This window comes from Clinocottus analis, unplaced genomic scaffold, assembly GCF_023055335.1.
Source record: "Clinocottus analis isolate CAN_PGR_092001 unplaced genomic scaffold, fCliAna1.0.p SCAF_6, whole genome shotgun sequence".
NCBI classification, from domain to species: domain Eukaryota; kingdom Metazoa; phylum Chordata; class Actinopteri; order Perciformes; family Cottidae; genus Clinocottus; species Clinocottus analis.
In genome coordinates this window covers 225,724-252,513 of record NW_027176218.1, presented here as the reverse complement: position 1 = coordinate 252,513, position 26,790 = coordinate 225,724, and the positions used below count along the sequence as shown (strand labels likewise).

The 26,790-nt window shown below is 43.4% G+C and overlaps 1 protein-coding gene across 1 annotated transcript; it reads left to right on the top strand.

Annotated features, from left to right (window-relative positions):
* Positions 1–2,697: 2,697 nt before the first annotated feature.
* slc6a15 (solute carrier family 6 member 15) lies at positions 2,698–26,471 on the top strand. Its single transcript, XM_068602725.1, has 12 exons — positions 2,698–2,859; positions 4,604–5,153; positions 10,517–10,674; positions 11,458–11,584; positions 11,681–11,862; positions 17,259–17,369; positions 19,293–19,534; positions 20,322–20,520; positions 21,024–21,216; positions 22,422–22,581; positions 23,590–23,752; positions 24,512–26,471. Exons 2-12 carry the CDS (start codon positions 4,850–4,852, stop codon positions 24,905–24,907), a joined length of 2,235 nt encoding a protein of 744 aa, XP_068458826.1. The 5' UTR covers positions 2,698–2,859; positions 4,604–4,849; the 3' UTR covers positions 24,908–26,471.
* The last annotated feature ends 319 nt before the right edge of the window (positions 26,472–26,790 follow it).

Below are 26,790 nucleotides of genomic sequence, written 5' to 3'. Positions count from 1 at the left end.
ACAAAGACCAACAAACGTGTAGCTAACGTGCGTTAACGACTTGTTTTGTCACGACTTGTTCCAACGTTAGCTTGGCCTATATGTTACCAACGTTAGCTTAGCCTATACAGTTTGTTACCAACGTTAGCTTAGCCACATGTGTGTTTGCCAGCCGAATAAGTCTGATGTACTGTGTGTAGCATTTAGTTTTTTATCCATGTTGAGGTAGCAGCACCGTAGCACTCCTGGCAAAGTCTCAAAAATCACCTGGCCAACAAGCTAATGCTAGTGTTAGCGAATGCTAGCTTATGTTAGCTAGCTCTCGAACTAATGCATGCTGCTACTTGTCTCCTCTGACAAAATTGATTTAATTGATTCTTTAATTCTTTATGACAATATTAAGCGAGTAAAGCTAACGTTAGCGGTCTGACTAGTTCCCTAACCCGAGTGTGACGCAAGAGCTCATCTGATTGGATAAAGACAGTTCCCTGTTGGAAAAGATCGCCGGTTCAACGGTTTGTTTATAAATGTGACAGTACCCAAATGTGTTTTTGATGAAAAAACCTTTTAAATGCATATATTTGAGGATTTTGTATAACATTTATTGAAATTAAATGTGTGTTTGCATCAGAAGTATATCCGTTCATCCTTCTGTGTGCATTCATTAATAGAGACGGGTGTGACCACATCATTATCGTTGTATTCATTTAAATGATTTACTTTTTTGATTACCACTTTAATTTTTCAAAGACTAAAGAAAGCCGGTTTATCTGGAAATCTGATTCCTCTTTGTCGCCACTTTAAATTCCTCTCAGACTGTGTCATTTCCTTTTGTCAGTTTCGGGTTTGTGTGTTGTTGAGATTGCATACACAATTATCATTATGGACACTGGAATAGCAAGTTTCAATCATTTTTTTGTCACTTTTTCATCTGTGACAAGAAGAAAAAATAAATAAAAGCATGAGAACGAAGTTACTCGTTTGTCTTTAAGTCCATTGTGTCTTTAGCTTGAGAGCGTGAGGAGAGGGTACTTATTGTTGGTACTCAGTTTTTCCATCTCAATAGATGCATTGTGTGGTTTCATACTAGCTTTTAGTCATTGCCCCTTTTGGCTGGCAACTGATGCAGTTTTCCAGAGGTTTTGTTAATATTACTTCCTCTGTTATCAAAGCAAGATGCAATACATTGCTGCCACTTTTATCTTTTTTTGCAGATTTCACAACATGTCAACAAACAATTTCATAAATATGTCCGAAAGGAAATGTGATGCAGATCAGCGCGACATTTTCCCTTTAAATCTTTATAGATCGGGGACACAGAACGATTGCACGAGTCCTTTCTATGTGTGCACATAAAAGTGAGACCAGGAAGGATCACGTGAAGGAGGCACAACAGAAGTGTGACCCTGAAACTGCGACGTGATGGGGAGGGAAGTGGATGAGTGCACCAGTTCCCTCCCACGACTCACAGTTTTGAGTCAGACCATTTCACTGAAAAGCTTCAGCTCAGGTTGTCTTGCTTAACTAATACACAACAACCAAATGCTGAACACAGCTGTGCTTTGGCCACATAGCGTAAAGTAGCTTCACCTGTGACTGTACTTCAAAATTAATCGTTTTGCTAATTGCAAACGGATCAAATCTTTGCTGCCAAAGGAACTTAAAAAAACAAACAATATTTCCATAAGTAGAGTACAAAATAACACAGTACAACAACAATCTCATATTAAAGATGTTCTTATCTCTGTTACAGCATATGTAACTTGTAATACCAGTCAGATCATATGTCATCATCAATATGCCTTAATGAGGTCTAACACGACTTGATTTATTCTACAAATACAAGTTATTCGTTTTATCTTTTCATATAACTATTTTAGGTCAATCTGTTGTTAGTTATTATGAATCAATAGTACTTATTGAACATGTTTTGTTTATATTAGTGCGTTAGTATATTGTGTGTGTCCACAAACGTGTCTTTGAGCGCGCAAGTGGCATTTTCCCGCACAATACATTTCCTGCCTCAAACGAAATATATTTAAAATATTTTTATTTTTATTTTCACTGACTTATTGGACGATAATGTCGCATTATTTATAGAAAATAAAGAGTATGTGTGTATATTATAGAATATGTCTCAGTTTTTATCCTAATTTCGGGTTTAAAAAATAGAAATCTGTCTCGTCTGGGTAATATGCAAATTTCTTTTCTTTTTCGCTACAGCCTTAAAGGGTGCGCGCGCGTGAGGATGAGGCGGAAAAAAAACGCCGACCTTGAGCAGACACCTCGCTTTTTTTTTTACGTTTTCACAACCCTAAAGGCAGTATTTAATATGAAAAGCACAGTTTGGAAATACATCGGCGAGAATTTACAAGTGTATACATATCCAGTGAGGGAAACGAGCGTTTATAAACAGAGGCACATTGCGAATCTTTCCCGAGCCAGCCCCCTTTTCGTTTGGTAGTGGACCGTACCAAGTGGAACGGGGGTGTTCAAAGTTACAAAAAACGCGTTTTTTCCATACATTAAACCGAATAAAGCTACCATGTATAATGTGTAGTTTCATATAAGAGGAATTTAAAACGCCCACGTGGTGAAATAGAGAAAGAAATATTGAAGAAAGGATCCAAGATGGGGGCGTCAAGTCGGAGACCCCCACCACCTTTCCCTCTCCCTCCCGTCTTCATCCTCCTCCTCTTAACTTGCCATGTTTCTGGCCGAGACCGACAGAAACTCTGCGCGCACGAGTCTGTGACAGTACGACCGACTGACGAGCTCACGCCGAAGCAAGTGATAATGACGGCCCCGTGCATGTGCTCTCACAATTTCATTCCTTGAGACGAGTCATTTCGGGAGGAAGACGACTGCTATTACACACTGGTGAGTACACGCCATCTGGGTGGGATTATTTTTTTTTTAATTATAGGCTTATAATTAAAAGGCATGGCATGCTGTGTGTGTGTCTGTGTGTGCCTCTCTCTCTCTGTGCGTGTGTGTGTGCGTGTGTGTGTGTGTGTGTGTGTGTGTGTGTGTGTGTGTGTGTGTGTGTGTGTGTGTGTGTGTGTGTGTGTGTACGAGCGTGCGTGAGGATGACTGAGGTACCAGTGCGCAGGATGTGCCTGGCGAGCGAATGATGAAACACTTCACATGGATGTCGGGCAGACTCGGTGGGCGGGAGGGAGGGCAATAATGTATGCGCATTCCTCCGAGAGGACACATTGTGCCATGTCGAAGCCACATGGCACCTGTGTGGCCATTGTTTATTACTATAATTATCACCATTATTAATAATGTTATCATATATTTGGTCTCATTGCCTATGACCGTCGGCCTCGTCATTCCTGAGTCATGTGTGCAGAGAGAAATAATGGAGACAGAGAGAAAAGCCCTTTTGTCTTTGTGCATCTTAAAAATCATGCATCCTGATGCAATAGCTCCGTCCTCCTCATCCAGCGGGATAACATTTTTAAAAAAATACTAAAAAGCTGCAGTGAAGGTTACTCAGCATCCGCGGTCCTTTCGGGCCGCTCGTGTTGCGTTCACTTGGACTATGAAACCGCGGCCTTTGCCTCATGCAAACCGGGCTAATCTGGGAGCGGAGGGAAGGAAATCTATTAATCATTTAATCCTCTGCCTTGGTGAAAGGTGCCCACCCCATATGGGCATGCTGTATAGTCTTTATTTATGCAACATGGTCGCATCGGAAGAGCCTATATCCGGGGTATTTCGCGCTCTGTGATGCATTTTTTGTGCAAAAAAAATATTGGAAACCAAAACGCTCTCGGATGCATATTTATTCAGTCAGCGATGTTGCGCACCTTCGCATGGAAAGGCGTCCACACCCTCCAAACAGTGCTGTATATATTGAATATATGATATATTAAATGAGAATAAATTAAAAAAAAGAACAAAAAGAGACCACCCTTTGTTTCCTCCTCCCTTTTTTGGACGAGGCACGTGTCTGTGTTTAATAAAGGAGGTTGGTGAATCCTTTATGGGCCACACATATGAGGGCTTTCCCCATCCCGCAGGAGGAAAGAGAAGAAGTGTTTGGGTTGGTATGCAAATGGCCTCGTGTCTTCAATTATTCAGGAGGCTGGGAACGTGATCGTGACTGTCCCACAACCAGCCTGCTTTTTGTGTGTTTGTTTCTAGAACAATGACCTGTAATAAAAGTATCCCCATTCATTCATTTTTTTTAATGCCCCCCAGTCAGTCATGTGATTTCCATGTGAGAAATAACTTGGATAAAGCAATAATTCTCTCTGTGGAATGTTTCACAGTCAGATAAAGAAGGTTGTGAGTGAGAAATTGTGAACAAAGAACGTATAAAACACTTCAGTTTAATTACAGTGTTGTATTTGCTTTGTGTGTGAGATGAGAGTTTAGGGGGGGGTTTTAATTTGACGTCTCGGGTCTTTAAAACTAGCTTTCATTTGCCGAAATCAGCAGGTCATTCTGGGTGAAGCCAGCCAGACTGAGACTGAATTAAAGGCTGAAACCAAACACAACTGACGCCTACAGACTCTTTTGCAGCAACTTGTCACAGACACAGCCTTCCTCTAGGATGATCTCTATAATAGTCTGTGTACTAACTGCAATATTTCCTCTCCCTCCCCCACAGACGTTCGGTGATAATGACGAAATAAACCCCGCTTCCTGATCGCTCAACCCTCCACAAATTGCTTACAACCCTCCTGCTGCTTTGCCCCCCCGGCAACAGTTTAAAAAAATAAAAAAAAAGGTGACTTTCTCTCTTCCCCCCCTCCTACTTCCCTCCCACACCCCCTCGACACGACGAGACGCCGGCCCCCGCATCCGCCCAGAAAAAGACGTTCCACGCCCCTCGCCCCTTGTTTCGCTTTATCAAATGCCCAAAAACAGCAAGGCCGTCAAGAGAGAGCTTGACGACGATGTCACCGAGTCTGTCAAGGACCTGCTTTCCAACGAGGACGCCTGCGACGATTCCTTCAAGAAGAGCTCGCTGATCGTGGACAACAACCATGACGGGGAAGGGAAAGAGTGCGACGTGGAGGAAGGGGGCTCGGACGGCGAGGAGGAGGAGCGCCCGGCCTGGAACAGCAAGCTCCAGTACATCCTGGCCCAGGTCGGCTTCTCCGTGGGCCTGGGCAACGTCTGGAGGTTCCCATACCTGTGCCAGAAGAACGGAGGGGGTGAGTGATTCAATATGTCGAGCGTGACGGTGTTGACCAAGTTTGATCATGAAGGAAGCTAGCTAATATCATGAAGGAAACTAGCCAGTACCATAAAGGAAACTAGCTAATAGCGTGAAGGAAACTAGCTAATATCATAAAGAAAACTCACTAATATCATAAAGGAATTATCATAAGGGAAACTAGCTATTATCATAAAGGAAACTAGCCATTATCATAAAGGAAACTAGCTAATATCATAAAGAAAACTAGCTAATATCATAAAGGAAACTAGCTATTATCATAAAGGAAACTAGCCAATATCATGAAGGAATCTAGCTATTATCATAAAGGAAACTAGCGATTATCATGAAGGAAACTAGCTAATATCATGAAGGAAACTAGCTATTATCATAAAGGAAACTAGCTATTATCATAAAGGAAACTAGCTATTATCATAAAGGAAACTAGCTATTATCATAAAGGAAACTAGCTAATATCATGAAGGAAACTAGCTATTATCATAAAGGAAACTAGCTATTATCATAAAGGAAACTAGCCAATATCATGAAGGAAACTAGCTATTATCATAAGGGAAACTAGCTATTATCATAAAGGAAACTAGCTAATATCATGAAGGAAACTAGCTATTATCATAAAGGAAACTAGCTATTATCATAAAGGAAACTAGCCAATATCATGAAGGAATCTAGCCAATATCATGAAGGAAACTAGCTAATATCATGAAGGAAACTAGCTAATATCATGAAGGAAACTAGCTATTATCATAAAGGAAACTAGCTATTATCATAAAGGAATCTAGCCAATATCATGAAGGAAACTAGCTAATATCATAAAGGAAACTAGCTAATATCATAAAGGAAACTAGCTAATATCATGAAGGAAACTAGCTAATATCATAAAGGAAACTAGCTAATATCATAAAGAAAACTAGCCAATATCATAATGAAAAATAGCCATTATCATAAAGGAAACTAGCTAATATCATAAAGGAAACTTGCTAATATCATAAAGGAAACTAGCTATTATCATAAAGGAAACTAGCCAATATCATAAAGGAAACTAGCTAATATCATAAAGGAAACTAGCTATTATCATAAAGGAAACTAGCTATTATCATAAAGGAAACTAGCCAATATCATAAAGGAAACTAGCCAATATCATAAAGGAAACTAGCTAATATCATAAAGGAAACACGTTGCTTACGGCAAGAGGAGGACAAACTTGCGCCAGGAAGTTTGTCTTTTAAACTCTTCACTCAGCAATTATCACATTACCAATAAGTGAAGCTAAAACGTCCATTTCAGCTGTAATTAACTTGAAGTGTCTTTTTAAATGTGGGTTCAGCAACAACAACGTTTTACCGTCAAACTCAACGCGACGTGTCGTGACGTGACGCTGGAGCGCCGGGTGCAAAAAATGAGATCAAAGCAACACAACAGTGCAAAGAAGTGGACTCTGTAGCACTTCTCTAATTTCTGAGAGATCCACACAGTTGTGTGTTACAAGAGAGGACAAACCAGGACAAACTCAATTATGGATGTGATCCACTTCTGTGGCCTTCGTGGAGGAAAAGAGCCAACAGTCAGTCGGTGCCCTCGTGATAAATCACACGAATGGGAGAGGAATTTGGTTTCTATAGACTCTCTCCTCCAAACGGGTCTCCATGTATCTTCCAGTTTAAACTCTGGACGCCATAAAGACGGAGGAAACAAAAGCCCGTCCTTCTGCTTGGCACTCGTCTGTCAAAACCAGACGGCTCGGTTGACCTTCGGGGTCGACACTTGAGTCATGTGACCGTCTGTTCGCCAACAAACTACAGCCAAACGAGTGATATATATATAAAAATATATATATATTCTCTTTGATAAGCTCCGGTGCTCATGATCGTCGTCTAATAATAACAACATTCAACCCCCGCTGCAATCAGAACCACATCACCCACAATGCCCTGCTTCACTCTCTCCTACGCTGAGGACTCACTGCAGGGTTAATACTCTAGTGTGTGTGTGTGTGTGTGTGTGTGTGTGTGTGTGTGTGTGTGTGTGTGTGTGTGTGTGTGTGTGTGTGTGAAGGTGATAAGGTGTTGCTCTTCCCACCTGGAGATTACGTTGAGCCATTGACCGACCCACGAAAGCTGATTAAATGAAACCGTCTCAGACAGGATGTAATCTCAATCCAGGTGTACTTTATTTATGTTGCCCGTCATCATTTAGCGTCGAACAATACAAAGAGAACAATACAAGAGAAAAGTCCCCCCAAAAATGCCATTAATATAGAAAACAATGGAGGAAAGCATTCCCTCCTGTTTGAACGACCCGATGTGGAGTAACATCATCTTAATCTGCCTTCTATTGATCTTTCCTTATTAGATATTACGTTATTATCGGGCTGGACTGTAATGATATTCTCGCTTAATGACTTTAATGATCGCAAACTGTCTCTGTTTATTCATTGTGTGTATTTAGCGTCACGTAATCTCACGTGTTGGCCAACAGAGTTCAGGAAATCATATTCTCTCCTGGGAAAATTGCAAAAATTAATACATTTTTTTTGTGTAGAAGTGAAAAGTACAACAATTGGATTTTAATCTGATTATTAAACACAAGCATTAGTAAATGAAATATACAGATATATTGAAAAAGCTCAGCGATGTTTGGGCTGATTCATGTTCTAATGAGTGTGTTTATGTTTTTAATTTACACAGTGTGTGTGTGTGTGTGTGTGTGTGTAAAACCACTACTTTCCAAATTGATTAATCTGTCAGTCATTCTTTCCATTAATCGCTTCGTCTACAAAATTCTAGACAGAAGTGAAAGTTGGAAATCCCCTCCAGTGACATCATATTCAGAGTTACAGCTTGAGAGACTTCACTCCATTATGTATTTATACAGCAAATAGCTGTTTGCTGACATAATAATTCTCTGAAAGATCGAGAACCTTTTCTAAAAAAAATTATTTTTAGGCCTCTGCTCGAAAATTGTCCTCCCCAAACTAAAAGTGTGTATCTCTGCAGCCACGAGGGCTGTTTGAATACTGTTGTGTTATAAAAAAAGGAACACATGTGAGATGTTGATGTGTAGATATCAGTCTGTATGTTTCTGGTTAAGAGGAAATGAAGATGACTCACAGGAAGAAATGAAAAGGTTTCACTTACAGGATGATTATTAGTTTGAAATGAAGCAGCTGTGAAGTCACAACTCTAACAAACCATAACACAACATGTGAACACTCAACATGGGAACTTTCTGCAAAGGTTGACTTTGATAAAGTGAAGCAGAACAAAGTTAGAGAGGGTTTAGAACAGAGAACATTCAGGCGAGGACTCATTGGGGCCCAATGGACCCAATGGACCCAATGGACCCATTCGAAACCATTGAATTTTCTCATGTACCAAACCATATAAAGCCACTTCTATATTACTTATGGTGTTCAATACATCCAAATACATCAGTTTTGGGCTTTTATTTTTGGAAAAATAAATAATAAAACAACCTCTGAGTTACAATTTTACATCACAATCGCTCAGTTTCCCCCTCTAGGTGATGGGTTTAGAACTATTTTGTGCTCACCAATGACAGCGTATTCAAAGCCACAGCTGCTGTGCCAAAACTTCATGGGAAACCCTCTTTGGCGTCGTTCTGGGTTTCCTCGCTCCGCCGTTCGAGCGTTGATGAACTCCTATTTAAAAAAAAAGAAAGAAAGTTTGCTTCCATGATGAAGAATTACACCTCGTTGCTCGCACTGCAGGTGTGCCGGTCCGCCACGCCCCTCGTTCCTTGCACATGTGGCACTGCCCGAAATAAATAAACAAATAAACAAACACGGGAATGCGTAATGTTCTGTATGAAGCCCAGACAGGACGAACCGGCTATTTACTGTAAGTGATCGCTGAGGGAAGAGCATGGGAAGCTATTTTGAGAAGAGATGAAATGCGCTTCTGTGAGGCTCTGTTTGTTTTCTCAACAGTGTTTGAAATGTCCAAAAAAGGAGACCGTCGAAGGTTTTTCAAAAGGACAATGGGACACCTGATGTTTCTTTTTGTCTCTCTCCGAGGAGTGAACTTTGTACTCTGTGAACCAGAATTAGACGTTTTTAATATTAGAAACCAGCTGGCGATGTCGTACGTATACACAGACCGCTCCCATCCAAGGATGTGAACGGAGGGCCCCCGGCCAGATGAAACAATACAGCGCTGCTGAAACGGGGACGAAGCTGAAGCTGAAACTCGCCAACAATACAACCGCGTGAAGGAAGTTTTGACGCCGTCACGGCAAACATGCAGCGCGTCGACGCGCCGGAGCCAACGTTTGATGTTGTGGTTCAGCCCGTTAGAGTAGAGTCTGCTGGTGGTGGGGCGGAGACGTTAACTGAAAGGGGGTTTTACAGACGATCACTGGTGTGTGTGTGTGCGTGTGTGTGTGTGTGTGTGTGTGTGTGTGTGTGTGTGTGTGTGTGTCTTCAAACTATGAAAAAAGAAAAAAAAAGTAAGTTTTGAAATGATGCAACGGTTTCTGACAGATTTCCGTGGGTTGAGAGTCTCACAACCTTCAGCACACACGCACACACACACACACACACACACACACACACACGCACACTGGAGCTTCACGTGTAATAATGTCTCCCGCGTAACGAGAAACATTATTTATTGTTTTGAGAAATCTGGCTCCACTGCTCTCTCGTCCTCTCTTTCCAGCACATCATGTGCCGGCAGCGTACCGCTCACAAGTGCTTTCGGCTGTCACAAGTGGTGTCGCCCCCACCCACACACACACACACACACACACACACACACACACACACACACACACACCTTGTATTTCATCGCACACACTCCTCCAGCCCACCTTAATGTTCGTCATCCGCCGTCAGACATTCATTCACAACGCGCCGCAACGCAATCCCACCGCAATTAAGGTCATTTTAGACTTCCAGAAATATTCGATTGCGCCACACACACACACACACACACACACACCGTGGTTGCATGAATTAGGTGGAGACACACAGATACAGATGTGCGTGTGTGTCTGTGTGTGTGTGTGCGTGTGTGTGGTGAGGAGATAATCTGACAATAGGCCTTCTGTTAAAGAAGCTGCTTTTCATGTGCTTTGAGGCAAACGCGTCATCATCAGGAGGACATCATGAAGAAGAAGTATGGTTCACGTTTTGAGGCAGCTGCTTTTATGTATATATGTATATATATATATATATATATACATGTGACAGATATAGAGATGAGAGTGTGTGTGACCACGTCCTTTCCTGCTTTCAGGGAACTGAGGTGGCGCGTCGATGACTCTGTTTCCGCTCCTTCGTTCCAACTCGCCCTCTCTTGTGTTTGTTGTTGTTCCCTGCAGGAGCGTACCTGGTGCCCTACCTCATCCTGCTGATATTGATCGGCATCCCGCTGTTCTTCCTGGAGCTCGCCGTGGGTCAGCGGATCCGCAGGGGCAGCATCGGGGTGTGGAACTACATCAGCCCTCGGCTGGGGGGCATCGGCTTCGCCAGCTGCATGGTGAGTCCACGCCGCGCGAGCGAGAGAGTCGCCCACGCTTCGAAGCTTCGCTGGTTCCCTGGAGAAAAAGGTCATTCAGGGCGAAGCCGGACGGAGAATTAGAGGCTGAAACCAAACACAAGTGACGTCTATAGACTCTTTGGAGAAACTTGGTTCCCTTGAGAAAAACGCTTACGGGATTTCTCCAAAGGATTTGGGATTATTGTAGAAAATACAATCTGTGGCGAACTGACGTAAGACATCTAACGCCTACTGACATATTTTATGTTGAAGAACAAAACCCACAAGGCGTCAAATCTCCACAGATCTTATTTCAGGCATTGAACCAAGAGCCAAGTGCCAACATTCAAACTCATTTCCTGGTTTTATAATTCTCTATTAAGCTACTTTAACATCAGCGTCGTGAAATAAAAAGGTTTTGCGGAACATTTGAGACTAGAAAACCGATTATTCTTCTTCAAATATAAGCAATTTTGAGCCGAAGAAGAAGAAAAATAATATCTGAATAAAACTTTGCGGCGTCTCAGGAAGTGATGTATTTTATTTCCATGTTTCCAGCGGCAGCAATAGCGAGCTCGCAGATGTCATTATTAGTTGAACTAAATGAACTAAACATGACGATTCTGTACGTTGGTCACTTAAATGCATATATACATAAAGCGAAAAGACAAGAAACAGCTCAATGTTTAGGCTCTTTTTTGCTCTTTTTATGGTATTAAGAAAGGTACCGAACACTTCAAAGATGTCCGTTCACCGCCTCTCTCGCCTCTCTCGCCCTGTAAGGTTTGCTTCTTCGTGGCGCTCTACTACAACGTCATCATCGGCTGGAGCCTCTTCTACTTCTCCCAGTCCTTCCAGCAGCCGCTGCCATGGCACGAGTGTCCGCTCATCAAGAACAAGACCAGCACATGTGAGAGAGAAGACGCAACCACCGAATCTCCCAGGCTTTTTTATCGATCGGCGAAAACTTCAACCGTTCTCTTCTTCTTCTTTTTTTGGTCCGCAGACGTGGTGCCGGAGTGCGACAAGAGCTCGGCCACCACCTACTACTGGTACCGCGAGGCCCTGGACATCTCCGACAGCATCTCCGAGGGCGGGGGACTCAACTGGAAGATGACCCTGTGCCTGCTGGCCGCCTGGTCCATGGTTTGCCTCGCCATGATCAAGGGCATCCAGTCCTCCGGGAAGGTAAGGGAGGATTCTGGCGTCTGGGAACAGAAAGCCTACGAGCTGCTGCTACTAGCTGCCAGCTCTTCTTGGCCGATACGACCGCTCAAATGTTACTCTCGAAACCACGGGGACATTTCCCGCCAAGAAAAGCCTCTCACGCACAATTAGCTCACTTTAAGGTCGAGGCTTAGCCGCGGAGCTGCCCTCTCCGGTCCGCGGACGACCGCTCAGCTGCTATCGTAATGTGACGTGACAAAATTTTCTTAATGATACGAGCGAGCTCATGTGATCTTGTGAGGGATTTCTGAGCTCAAGCTTACTTTAGCTTAGTGTAGCAAAGCTGACAGTGGCGTGACTAGCATCCGGAAGGATTAGCCCACCGGCTAAAAAGGTCGGTCTGCGTTTTTTTTTTTACTCGCAAACTCACTCGGGCTCTTCTTCCTTTATCGCTCCACGCTTTCTCATATCATATGATAAGCATTAGCCCGGAGGCGCTTCCAAGGTCACGGTCAAGCTAGCGCTAATTGGAAGAATGGCCGCACTTTTTAATCTTCCCCCGTGATAAGCTTTGATGGGGAAGTCATTTGATTTCGGTCTTATCCCTCCCCGTGTCTTACGTGGGCGGAAAAATGTATTCACTATATTTCAGGGATCACAGTTTTTTTTGACTTACAGAGCAACTTAACGCAATGAAATGAGTCTTTGTAAGAGGGCCAAAATCACGGGGAATTATCACCCGGCTCTGCAGCTCAATTGGGCTTTTAAGCCTCTTTTAGTTCATTATTTTGGTTTTATAGCACATTTAATAGATGGTTCAGTCTCAGCTGCATACATCCAACTGCCGTACGCAACTGTTTCCGACACAAAGACCCCGACAAACCTCACTGAATGCAAACCGAACAGCAGAGACTCAAAGTTAGCGATTAGCTAGTGAAGGAAGGCTAGCATTTAGCAGCTAAAGGCCCAGATGTTTTTTCACTGGAGGCGGTGGAGAAAGCATTTGAGTTTAAATTCATCGAGTAGTCAGAAAACTGTTTTGATGTAGCTGCTAACGATGCTAACAGTACAAACATCAGACAACATATCCATGGGTCGGGGCCACATTTTCAACAATAACCGCCGTATTAGCGCAGTGTAGGTTAGCTAGCTAGTTAAGCACACACACACTGGGACTCACATGGACAAACACGCACGGCTACGTAACACAAAGCACAGAGAAGCTCTGATTTCAAGGCTGAATACACTGATGGGTAAGATATGCGCCCTCAAATACAACAATGTAAGCTTGGCACTTCTGCAGAAAGCAACGGCACTATTATTAAACTGTGAGTCCAGTTCTTTGTAAAGGAGTCGGCCACGTGGCCGTCACCAGCTGGACGACGTTTCCATCCTCTGACATTGCGTCCTTCGCTCGGGTCTTATCCCCGACAGCTGCTTCGCCGCAACAGCCGCAGACAAAAAACATCGAGCAGGTGATTGTAATCTGGAACCTGCGCCCGCTCTCCCCATGTCTGCATCATCCTGCCGTCTGGCAAGGAAGCGGCACAAATAACCAACAATCAGCGTGGCAATCACCTTCGCGACTCTTATCGGAGAGGGTGGTGTTCGCGTAAATGAAGCGCTTCCACTGCCAGAATGAAATGAACCGTCTGAGCCAAGACGTGCAAAATAAATAATGGCTGGAGACAAACACAACTGGTCAGTTGTACAGTTTTCAGCCAGATGGTCGTCCTCCAACGACCCGGCGTGTCTGCGTGGAGTAGAGAACTTTCTCCATCGAAAGGGGGCCGAGTGCGTTTGAAGTTTAATCAGAGCTGTGCGGCGCACAAAAGAATATTAATGGCCTCTTCTCCACCAGCGTGAGCTCACAAAAGCCTTTTTTTTTTTTCGAGGAATATCCCGGCTCCGATCTGCAATTTCCCTCCCGTGTGTGTGTGTGTGTGTGTGTGTGTGTGTGTGTGTGTGTGTGTGTGTGTGTGTGTGTGTGGGTGTGGGTGGGCGTGAAAGGGATCAGGCCATTTTGGTTTCCATGGTTTTACGCGCTCTTTTGGCTTGGCTTGATTGTCAAGAGTGTGGCCCAAAAAAAACAAAAAAAAAGCGGGGGAAGGCATTAATGGATTATTATAGTGGGTAAGAGGTGAAGGGGAGGGGAGTGGATTTGGTACAGTCGTGGTGAAATTCATCAAAAGTACTTGAATGTTGCTGCCAGACACTCACACACACAAAGTGACGTACGATGCAAGACTTCACACGTTAAATAACCATCATGGGAAAACCAGTCGCTTCGTATCAGGTCGTGACGATGACGGTGACCTTTGTGAGAAGCACATGCTCTTTGCCATCATAATAAAAGTCTCTCCTTCCTTTTTTCCTTTCTTTTTTCTCGGGCTAGAATACTGAGGTTACAAAGGAGCAGATATCTGCTTATCGCACAATGAAGCAACCTGTTTGGCTTCAAGGCCGCCGCCGTGTTCTTCAACAAGAGGTTCACTGCAGCTGAGGAACAATGTACTGCAGTCAAGACATTTTATAGTGTGAGCAGGGTTCACAATCATCCTGGGAAATATAAATATATATAGGTAAATATATATGAGTATTAAATTCGGATGAAGATTACATGACGTTTCATTCTATCCAGCTTAAGTTAAACTGGTTAAGTTGCTCTTTGCTAGAAAACGTTCTCAATTGTGCGTCCAGAGCCAAACAATATTGATGAAGTAGAAGAACCACACAGAGGAACATGTGAGGACTCTTGGAAAAGAGAGAGCACTCTGTTTTACTGCTTTGAGTTATATTTGTGGTGCCATGATTTCAAAGCTGTGATTTTTTTTACACAATTTAACAACAAAAAAACGGAAAACTTTGAATCTGTGCTGTCGTCACGAGACGTTTTAAAACGTTTCTTTGCTCACGAAACAAAAAAGAACGACAGGCTGAATTCCTGCGCAGGTAGAAACAGTTTACCAGAGAACCAAAACAGTCCAAGTATCACACGAATACTTGTTGAGGAGAATCTCTCGTCGTTAAACTTCACAAACCTTGAATGAACCTCTTGAGTAATGTCTCCTCCGGAGCTCCACACATGGACCACCGTGCAGGAGACGCTCTGAGTCACTAACCTCATGACTCGAGCCCAAAACCATCCCGTTCACCCTCTGTGAGTCCTGGAGGCCGACGCGTCACCGCCCAGCGGCCGAGGGGGGGAAAGGGAAAGAGGCCCGCCGTCTAATTGGCAGGATAATTAGACAAAAGGGGGCTCGCACAGGCGCAGACCTGCTGACGTGTAGAGAGCTGCAGGGAGGGCTTTTCTTTCTTTTGGAGACCAACCACGGAGTTAGCATCTCACCGGCTGCCTCGACAAAGAGCCGACGAGACTGTTGCATTGTTTTTTTCACAAATGAACACCACTTTCATGGCTTTTGAAGCCAGAGTGCAGAAATAGGAAGCTAACGTCAACGGCTATAGACCACTATTGGCAAACTCAAGGCCCGCCACGTCATTGTTATGTGGTCTACGACGGCTTGGAAGACAAATGATTGTCTTAAAATAAAAGTCTGCGCTGCTTTACAGTGCACAGTCGCCACAGACTACATCTCCCACAATGCATGTTGATTTTGTGACCCGCAAAGTCAAAGGCATCCCACCGCGAGAAAGCAGTGTTTCCTTATTGCCGTTTTCAGGTTTGTGAGCAGGTGTGCCCCAGACCACTACATGTATGTGAGCAGGTGTGCCCCAGACCACATACATGTATGTGAGCAGGTGTGCCCCAGACCACATACAGGTGTGTTAGCAGGTGTGCCCCAGACCACATACATGTATGTGAGCAGGTGTGCCCCAGACCACATACATGCATGTGAGCAGGTGTGCCCTAGACCACATACATGCATGTGAGCAGGTGTGCCCCAGACCACATACATGCATGTGAGCAGGTGTGCCCCAGACCACATACATGTATGTGAGCAGGTGTGCCCCAGACCACTACATGTATGTGAGCAGGTGTGCCCCAGACCACTACATGTATGTGAGCAGGTGTGCCCCAGACCACTACATGTATGTGAGCAGGTGTGCCCCAGACCACATACAGGTGTGTTAGCAGGTGTGCCCCAGACCACATACATGTATGTGAGCAGGTGTGCCCCAGACCACATACATGTATGTGAGCAGGTGTGCCCCAGACCACATACATGTATGTGAGCAGGTGTGCCCCAGACCACTACATGTATGTGAGCAGGTGTGCCCCAGACCACATACATGCATGTGAGCAAGTGTGCCCTAGACCACATACATGCATGTGAGCAGGTGTGCCCCAGACCACATACAGGTGTGTGAGCAGGTGTGCCCCAGACCACATACATGTATGTGAGCAGGTGTGCCCCAGACCACTACATATATGTGAGCAGGTGTGCCCCAGATCACATCTGTCACACGTGTTCTTAGCCGCTCACAACACTTGTTGAACCAGAGTTTGGTCCTTTTGAACTGTGACAAAAAAAGCTTTGAACTAAGTGCATGTCATAATATTTTTATATTTATCTAAATTCATGTACAATATTTTTACACTTGAATAAACAATAATCAATGCAAAGACAGTTATTTATCAATATGCCAGGAAGTAGTTTATACAGTCTTTTTGTACAACTTTTAGGAGTTTATTTTGACTTGTTAGCAACCGCCTTTAAAAAACAAACAAAAAAAAGACACTTAAACGCTTCAAACTTCACAAGAGCGGTTTTTACTGAAGCAGTTTGTATTTAAAAGAGCTCCGGAGCTTTTGGGGTTAACCTCAGACCTTATCTCAGGCACCTTATGATTTAAAAACCCGTTTAAACGACTCATTGACTTTGAGAGGAGGCAACCGGAAGAGAGACAACGCTGACTGACTCATTTCAGGGTTTTAGGACTCATTCCTGCAGCGAGCTTTGGTTTAACAACTTCCACGGTGCCTGAAGGCACCGCCACTAGAAGATGTTAAAAACACACAAAAGGACAGTTTAACTCAACATGAATGAGACACAAACGAAGAAAAACCTAAAAAAAAAAGCCATCAACGTGAGACAGAGAGGCTCAGATTTCAGTTTTGTTTCCTCACATTACATTTATTTTGACAGTTTTTATACAGACTCTTCACGTCTGCGTTTATTTATTTTTTCTGACAGGAACTGAACAGCTGTTATCATCCCAAAGCCAAGATTAAAAATACATAAATGTATTGCCAGTATTCTAGAAACCGGTAATAGTCGGCACTGAACAAACATAATGTACATTTATTTATTTGCCAGGTATGTTACACGTCTGTTTTGGCGGATGGTGCACACGTTACATCTCCTTAGGTCTGACTCATCTTGAAAACTACATAGAAAACTAGTTCATTGGCTTCATCCTGTACATGTTGTACCTTTTTCGTGTGCTTGCAGGTGATGTACTTCAGCTCCTTGTTCCCATACGTGGTGCTGATCTGCTTCCTGGTCCGCGCGCTGCTCCTGAAGGGCTCCGTGGACGGGATTCGACACATGTTCACGCCGAAGGTAAAGAAAACACCAGAAAACACTTCACTGTCCATCAAGCTGCCGTCTGTTTTGTCTGTGTACTTATCAGGGAAAGAAAGTAGTAAATAATATTTTTCTAGAGCTCCAATATCTTGTTTTGTTGGACCCACATGGCAAACATGAAGATATTACGAAGTATTATCATATATTTCAAAGAAAAGCATTAAAACAAACATTTTAGTTTATCACTTTTGCTTCAGAAATTATTGAAATGTTCATTGATTATCAAATCACCATCGATTAATCATCTTAACGTGACTAAATGTAGAGCTACTAATCTTTTATTAAACCTAAATATCCTCCTTTGAACCAGGAATATACTTTGAATATGTTGTGTATATCAAGCAGACACTGCTGAGCTCAATCCCTCCAAAAAAAAAAAAAAAAAGTGTCTGAACCCCAAAAAATGTCGTCTGCGCTGTGATTGGCCGGCTCCTCGGCAGCAACGGGCCAATGGCACGGCGGGCTGTGGAATAATGTCGCCATGGAAACAGGAGTCACTGAGGCTTTATGTAACCCCAAAAAAACACAAACAGCCGAGCTGTCTCGCTGCCTCGGCTCCTCGGCTCCTCGGCTCCTTTTCCTCGGCTCCGTCTCCTTGTCTCCTTGTCTCCTCGTGTCTGTTTTCTTGTTTCCTCAGCTCCATCTTCTTGGCTCCATTTCCTCGTCTTCTCGTCTCCATTTCCTCGTCACTATGTCTCCCCGGCTCCTTGTCTCCTCGGCGCCATTTCCTCGCCTCCATGGCTCCGTTTCCTCAGCTCCTTGTCTCCTCAGCTCCGTCTCCTCGTCCCTCTCTCCTCGTCTTCTTGTCTCTCTCTCTTTGTCTCCTCATCTCCGTCTCCTCATCTCCTTGTCTTCGTCTCCTCGGCTCCATTTCCTCGTGTCTTCATCTCCATTTCCTCCTCTTTTTGTCTCCTTGGCTTCTCATCTCCTTGTCTCTTTTGTCCTCGGTTCCTTGTTTCTTCGTCGCCATTTCCTTGACTCCTCGGCTTCTTGTCTCCGTTTCCTCAGCTCCTTGTCTCCTCTCCTCCATGTACTTGTCTCCTCGTGTCTGTCTCCTCAGCTCCGTTTCCTCGTGTCCTTGTCTCTCTCTCCTTGTCTCCTCGGCTCTGTTTCCTCGTCTCCTTGTGACGGCTGACATCTTGTGACTTCAAACGTTCTGCCTCCATCGTCTTCAAAGTCTCGTGTTTTTCTTTTCGGCTTCGTTCTCTGTTTTTTTCAGACGATGTGGAAGAAAACTTCAGCGTGGAAACGCTGTCAAGACGCCAGCTGTCATCTGGAAACACAAACGGAGATCAAATATTAATATATTCACTACTTTAAAAGGATTAAAAGGATAAAAAGCTTTAACTGATGCCGAAAGCATCCTTAAATATACATAGTATAATATACATAGTTAAATTTACATAGTTAAATATACACAGAGCGTATAATACAAATATGTTAAACATACAACTGCAATTATGTTTTGTTCAGATAATTATAAAATGGTCGAAAATAACATCAATACGTCAAGAGTCAAGAAAGAGTCTCAAAACCTAAAAATATTTATTTTTAGAATGATAAAAAACAGTTCACACAATGTTTGCGCATGGAAATTTGGTTAAAAGTCATGAAATTGTGGTTAAAAGTCATGGAAATTTGGTTTAAAGTCATGGAAATGTGGTTTAAAGTCATGGAAATTTGGTTTAATGTCATAGAAATGTGGTTAAAAGTCATGGAAATGTGGTTTAAAGTCATGGAAATGTGGTTTAAAGTCATGGAAATGTGGTTTAAAGTCATGGAAACGTCCTGGAAATGGTCAAAACGCGTATGGACCCTCTTGTAACCGTAGTGAGAACCCTGGATGTAGACCAGTGCGACCGAACATAAACCCAAACGCTTCCCGTGTGGTTCCTGCAGCTGGAGATCATGCTGGAGGCCAAGGTGTGGCGCGAGGCGGCCACGCAGGTGTTCTTCGCCCTGGGCCTGGGCTTCGGCGGCGTCATCGCCTTCTCCAGCTACAACAAGCGGGACAACAACTGCCACTTCGACGCCGTCTTGGTGTCCTTCATCAACTTCTTCACCTCCGTGCTGGCCACCCTGGTGGTGTTTGCAGTGCTGGGCTTCAAAGCCAACATAATGATCGGCAAGTGTGTCACACTGTGAGTAGCGCGAGCCTCCCTCTCACATTTAGGATATTTATAGACCCGACAGCGCGGCTTCCCGCCGATCTAGAAGCCCAGATGTGGATGTAGCGCACGGCGAAATGGCGACGGTTTCTCGTTGAAAGGCCAGAAACGCTGTCGTTGTACTTTTCAGTTGAAACAGCAGTAAACGGGACAGTTTTTTGAGTCGAAATGTTCTCGCAGAATTAGATTAAGTTATATTTAAGACGGCGTTACAGTCTTTAAAGGATTTTTAAGTTGAAGTTCATTAAACCCTCCGTTAGCGTAGCATCGGCCTCTCGGGCTAATTGTTTTAGATTTTCTTCCTCAGGCTGCTCTAGTGGATTTGGAGCAAGCGCTCGTTAAACACGCTAACCAGGAGGTATACGTCTCTAAAACAAAAAAAATCCTGTAGTAGTATCGTTATCAGAGTACGTTAGCACATAATTAACTTGTATGCTACACTAGCTAACGGTGAAATGGCAACGGTTTCTCGTTGAAAGGCAAAAAATGCTGTCATATTTGTACTTTTCAATTAAAACAGTAGTGAAGAGGACAGTTTTTTGGGTTAAATGTTCTTGTAGAATTTAAACAAATTATATTTGAGACAGCTTTACAGCGCGTAGTACCCGGTAACTAGACATTTAAAGTGTTTAGCCTTGTAACCGCAAGCTAGTTTGCAACAATAGTCAGAGATAAATCTGCCACGCTTATCTTTGTAAACTGCACATGTGCTGCAAAGCATGCTTTAAACATTTTGTTGTTGTTTTTGTTTGTTTTCCAGAAACACTAACAGGATTGTGTCGTTGTTGGGCACCGACATCGAAAGAAGCCTGATCCCTCACCACATCAACCTCACCAACGTTAGCCAAGTGAGCGTTGAGGACTACCACCAGATGATCAATGCCATCAGGCTGGTGAAGGAGGACCAGTACGAGCACCTGAAGCTGGAGTCCTGCAGCATTGAGGAGGAGCTCAACAAGGTACCAACAGCCCCAAAATATCCATCCATACCGTTTGGTTACTCGCGTGAATACTGTGAAATCTATCCCAAAAGATAAAGTGTAAAAACAACTACTGTCTTATCATTAACATACTGCATGACATTAGCAAGTTACCCCAAAAATGCCTCTTCGAGCGCTCCCCTGGTTTTTCCAACTGTACGGTTCAGGGCCTTAACAACAACCCACATACTAATAAGGCATCTTTTTGAAAAGATTAGGACCTAAAGAATCAGAATTTCCAAGGAAAATCACAATACAACAAAGCATTGGCATGTGAGAAAGGAGTTTCAGTCCCAAAAAAAACGTGTTGTTCGGTTAAAAAAATGGAAAAATTGCTTGTTTTATGGCAAAACATTGTCCGATTCAGGCATGCTGGGTACTGAAATGTTCGGGAACTTCCGCATGTGGTGCATGACGCGTAAAAAATCCCCTGGTCACTGATGTGTGACCTCCTCGTCTTCTTCTTCTCTTCCCTTTACCAGGCGGTCCAAGGCACGGGCTTGGCCTTCATCGCCTTCACGGAGGCCATGACCCACTTCCCGGCCTCGCCCTTCTGGTCCGTCATGTTCTTCCTCATGCTGGTCAACCTCGGCCTGGGCAGCATGTTCGGCACCATCGAGGGCATCCTCACGCCGCTGATCGACACCTTCAAAGTCCGCAAGGAGTTCCTCACAGGTTAGAGAGTCCTTAAAAATAGTAAAAAATGACTTCACAGAATAATTTAGACGGTTGGGAGTCAGTGAAACTGAGGTTGTGTCTGTAAAGGGAGTTCAGTAGAGGGATCGTGATCCCAATGAATCCCGTGGCTGCAGGATATATATGTACAAAGGTGGTAATGGTGGGACATCTTGCAAAAGAGGGCGGATGCAGACTAAAGTATGTCGAAGTGTAAGCTTAGTTTATAATCCCTGCATGTCTGTGGCGTCTGAAGCAACTCAAACAGGAAGTAGACGCTTCAGCTTCTGGATAGGCGGACGTTTGGTTTCATAATAATTTACATATATTCGCTGAAAGTGAAAACATCCTGCCATTTAAACTGCTGTCATAACAGCAAAACAGTAGCTAACGTTAGGTAACAAAAGCGCTACCCTCTTCCTGTTTTGGGTGAAGCGCTTCTGTGGAACAAACATTTACTTCTTCATGATAAGATTTTATCTATTTCCAAGAGAAACATGTATATTGCAAAGTTATGATGCCACAAAGCTTTGAGCCGTCAGTGATGTGAGGTTTTGTTCTGCTGGTCGCTGCAGAACTTCATAACAGGATGTAAACCGTACTTTTTTTTACCTTTTTACTTAAGATTTCGTGCAACCTCTTTTCTTTTCCTGTTTTTACGAAATGTAGCGAAAAAAAGAAAGAAAACAAACACAATTTCACTCAAAAATACATCTGGTTTGAACATAAATTTAAATGCTGAGGCAGTTGAACCGACCAGTGAACGTGTATGGAGGACAGAAAATGACTTAAGTATGAATAAATAAATGCAGGAATAAATACTGACTTAAATAAATGTTTCAATAAATACATACAGGAATACATGTAAATAAATGTTTCAATTTAAGCTTTTATTTATTTATTCCTGTATTTATTCATGCATTTATTTTTACTTTCTGCCCTCCATAAACGTAACCCTCACATGGCATTCAGACCCAGAGAAAACTAAACAAACAAAAGGTACAAAGTCCCCAAAATGAGTCATCTAGTGAGAATATTTAAGGAAATAAAAACCTAAGAAGCACCAGCACACCGGAGACGCTCGGTGACCAGATGTGTGGCAACGCAAAGCGCTTTAAATGGGTCTCGCTCCGCTGAACACGCTTCAGCTCATACGCTCTCGTCCCAGCAACCTGACGGTCATGTGTTCGTGCCTCCGTCCGCAGTGGGCTGCTGCGTGCTGGCCTTCTCCATCGGCCTGCTGTTCGTGCAGCGCTCGGGGAACTACTTCGTGGCGATGTTCGACGACTACTCGGCGACGCTGCCGCTCATCATCGTGGTCGTGCTGGAGAACATCGCGGTGGCCTGGGTCTACGGCATCGACAAGTACGCACTCACGCTCACGGAGACGCACTTTGATTATTGGGAATTATGTGATTAAATGTGATATTTGAAAAATGAAACGTTACCAATACACACATGATGATAAACAAGCAAACTTAAGTTATAGTTATAGTTTCTCCCTCCACTCGTATTTTAAGTGCCGTTATTTTTGTTAAAAAAAGAAACAAAAACACAAAAATAACATAATCTACAACATTTTAGATTAATTTGACTGATGGCATTGTGTAAATAAATGTATATATTTTTTGTATATTTTTCTTTCAATCATTTTATTTTAAGTTTTTTACCTCATATTACGAGACAACAAAAAACAAATGAATAAAATACTAAATAATACATAACAGCACAACCATCGATATGAACAATCAGAAAAACACATGAATCATCATCCTCCATATTGAACCTATAACAATTGTATTTATCTGATTTGTTGTATTTCTATAAAAATTGCCAGAATAAAATCTGATATCGAAACAACTCTATTAAAAAAAAATTAAAATACAAAAAAACTACAACCACGATAATTGCATTTCTTAATTTCTTCATAAAATAGTTTTGGCAACAAAAAAAAAATGAAACGTAGAATTATATATTTCTATGTCTATATTTTTACACAAAGCCACGTTCCTGCCTGGTATAAAGACTTAATCTTTAAAAAATAAAAAAAAAAGGTCAAAGTCAGCTTTAATGTCAATTTCTATTTGTGCAAATATACAGAAGATTAATGTGATAATAATAATAATAATAATAATAATAATAATAAAAATTATAATAATAAAGTGCAAAACTGTTTTAAAAGTTTTTTAAAAAAGAACAACATATAAACAACTATAATAAACTATAATGAATCCTGCTGGTTTTGTGAAGTAACTATGGTTTTAATAGGGATCCATGTATCTGCTGCATAAAGCAGCAGACTGTGAACTCTTGGCCACAGACGTCTGATCTCCTGCTGCCCCCCCCCCTCCTCCCCCCCGCCCCCCCCCCCAGGTTCTTTGATGACCTGAAGGACATGCTGGGCTTCACGCCGTACCGCTTCTACTACTACATGTGGAAGTACATCACGCCCATCCTGCTGCTGCTGCTCCTGTGCACCAGCTTCATCCAGCTGTCGCTGACGCCGCCCAGCTACAGCGCCTGGAACCAGGAAGAGGTGAGGCGGCGCCTCCGAGGAGGAGGGGGGGGTTAAGAAGCTAAATTAAAAAGGGTTCAAAAGCAAGCGACGCAGTGGCTAAAAATAGGGAGTTAAAGTTTGTGTTCGAGGCGTCTTTTAAACCGTCGGGACAATCAACAGGATGCGAGACATGTTTGATCACAGCGGGAGAAAATTAGAGCGAAGGCCAGAAGGAACGAACCGATAAAAACCTTCTTTATTCTTCTTTTTAGTTTGGATGAATTAGTCTCTCTCCTGACCACCAGGGGGCGACTCCTCTGGTTGTATAGAAGTCTATGCTTCACGTGTTAAAGCTGCATTCTCCCTCCTGACCACCAGGGGGCGACTCCTCTGGTTGTATAGAAGTCTATGCTTCAGGTGTTAAAGCTGCATTCTCCCTCCTGACCACCAGGGGGCGACTCCTCTGGTTGTATAGAAGTCTATATAAGTGACTCTACTTCTCTCTTGATGTATTCCCTCAGTAAACATTGTAAACATTAGTTTATGTCTCAATCTCTAGTTTCTAGTCTTCTTCTATACAGCATGATGTTCATTTAGTACATTATGGTCTGTTAGAGTCAAACAGACCATAAATCACTGGACGCTTTAGGGGCGGGGCTACAAGGTGATTGACAGGTCACTTACCAGAGTAGCATACAGCGTCTTTACGTCGCTCCACAATCATTGTGGATCTTTTAAACACTAAATAACCCTAAAAAAAAGACATTCTGACATGTGACACCTTGTTTCTGCCTCCAGGCCAAAGAGCAGAAGCTGCGCTTCCCCACGTGGGGCATCGTGGTCTGCATCTCCCTGGTGGCGATGGCCATCTTGCCCGTGCCCGTGGTCTTCTTCCTGCGCTACTTCAACATCATCGACGACTCCGCCGGCGGCCTCTCCACCGTCGCCTACAAGAAGGGCCGCATCATCAAGGAGACCGCCCGGCCGGGGGAGGAGGAGGACGACGACACCAGCCTGATCCGCGGGAAGTCGCCCAGCGAGGCGCCGTCGCCGATGCCCGGCAACAACATCTACCGCAAGCAGAGCGGCGGCGGCGGTGGAGGAGGCACCGAGGCAGACACCGCGCCCAACGGCCGCTACGGTATCGGTTACTTGATGGCCGACATGCCGGACATGCCCGAGTCGGACTTATAGACTGACCGGCTGGTCACTCCTCCTCCTCCTCCTCTTCCTCTTCCTCCGCCCACCTCGAGCCCCTACTGTGTGCGTTTAGTTGGCCGTATCATACTTGTATATTTCACTTGTACTGTATATTCTCTGTAGATATCGTAGCTGCTCTCTGATTTGTCGTCTCTGAACCTTATATAACTGTCCAACTTTAGAAAGGAAAGAAAAAAAAAATGGGAGTAAACCCTTCCCCCCTAAAACTATAGACTTCTATACAGCCAAAGGAGTCACCTCCTCGTAGTCAGGAGAGAGAATGCAGCTTTAACCCATGAAGCATAGACTTCTACACAACCAGAGGAGTCGCCCCCTGGTGGTCAGTAGAGAGAATGCAGGTTTTAAGACATGTACTATAGACTTCCCAGAGGAGTCGCCTCTTGTGGTAAGTCGAGAGAATGCAGCTTTAACACATGAAGCATAGACTTCTATACAACCAGAGGAGTTGCCTCCACGTGGTCAGTGGAGAGAATGCAGGTTATAAGACATGAACCATTAACTTCTAAACAACCAGAGGAGTCGCCTCCTCGTGGTCAGTAGAGAGAATGCTTCTTTAACACATGAAGCATAGACTTCTATACAACCAGAGGAGTCGCCCCCTGGTGGTAAATAGAGACAATGCATCTTTAACACATGAAGCATAGACTTCTATACAACCAGAGGAGTCGCTCCCTGGTGGTCAGTGGAGAGAATGCAGCTTTAACACATGAAGCATAGACTTCTATACAACCAGAGGAGTCGCCCCCTGGTGGTCAGGAGAGAGAATGCATCTTTAACACATGAAGCATAGACTTCTATACAACCAGAGGAGTCGTCCCCTTTGCCTCCTCCTCAGATACCGGAGAGTTCGGAGAGGACAGTTGTGAGCAACAAGGTGGACGCTCCACCAGGTGTCAGTAAAGAGCAGCAGGTGGAGGATCCAGTAAAAGGTCAAGAGGTCACCTTTGGGACCGCCCCTGTGCACCTGTGGGTGGTGTAGATCCTGCTGTAAAACATGGTGGTGTACATAATGACCCCCTCCCCTCTCGAGCTTTACCTGCTGGCCAACGCGTCCTGACATCAGTAGCAGCAGTTCAGCCGCTTCGGAACGGCCATTTTGTTTCCTCTGTGAAAGTTTCAGGTCCGACGAGTTTCAAGCGAGCGAGAGGCATCGGCCCTTTTTGAAAAACCAGTCCCATGATTGTTTGAGTCAAAAAGAAAAGTGTGCCTAAAGTCATTTATATTTGTTTATAGAATACATGACGGACGTTGTATATTTAACGTATTCTGTAAATATAATATAAATATTATAAATATATTTATCTTGATAGTTTGGATAACACCCGTGTTTTTTCAAGGTTCAGAAGTACTTCAAAACCCCTTAACTCTCGTGTCTTTGTTTTTTACTAATGTTGCTGTCGATGTTTGTGAGGACCGAGTCCTCCTTGTACATAGTTTTTTTTTGTTTGTTTTTTCCATGAAATGGCTTCAAATGTCTTTTTTTTTTCTTTCCCTCGTCAAAAAAAATTAAAGATCAAATATGGTCCGTACCCTGAAACGAATGTGATTATTTTTGTCTGTGTTTTCCCTCCAGAGAAGAAACATATCTACATGTAAACACCACAAAGGCCACACATAAAATACACAAAATACAAAGAAAGAACAGGGAAGCAGAAAAAACTAAACAATCCGTAAATCAAGTAACAAAATATTTAATGTGTGTATTTTTGTACTTCTTCTGTGTTCATTTACATTAACAGCCGTCACAGTACACAACTATGGAAGTCCATTTCCGCCACAAGTCATAATTATAACTTATTTTTTCTTGTGGCGGTAATGGGCTTCCATACATAACATAGTATTTACTGACATAACAT

Coding starts and splice junctions, on each gene's coding strand:
- slc6a15 (XM_068602725.1), top strand. CDS start 4,850: ATGCCCAAAAACAGCAAGGCCGTCAAGAGAGAGCTTGACGACGATGTC. Junction 11,863..17,258: donor GCATCCAGTCCTCCGGGAAG/GTAAGGGAGGAT, acceptor GTGTGCTTGCAG/GTGATGTACTTCAGCTCCTT. Junction 17,370..19,292: donor GACACATGTTCACGCCGAAG/GTAAAGAAAACA, acceptor TGGTTCCTGCAG/CTGGAGATCATGCTGGAGGC.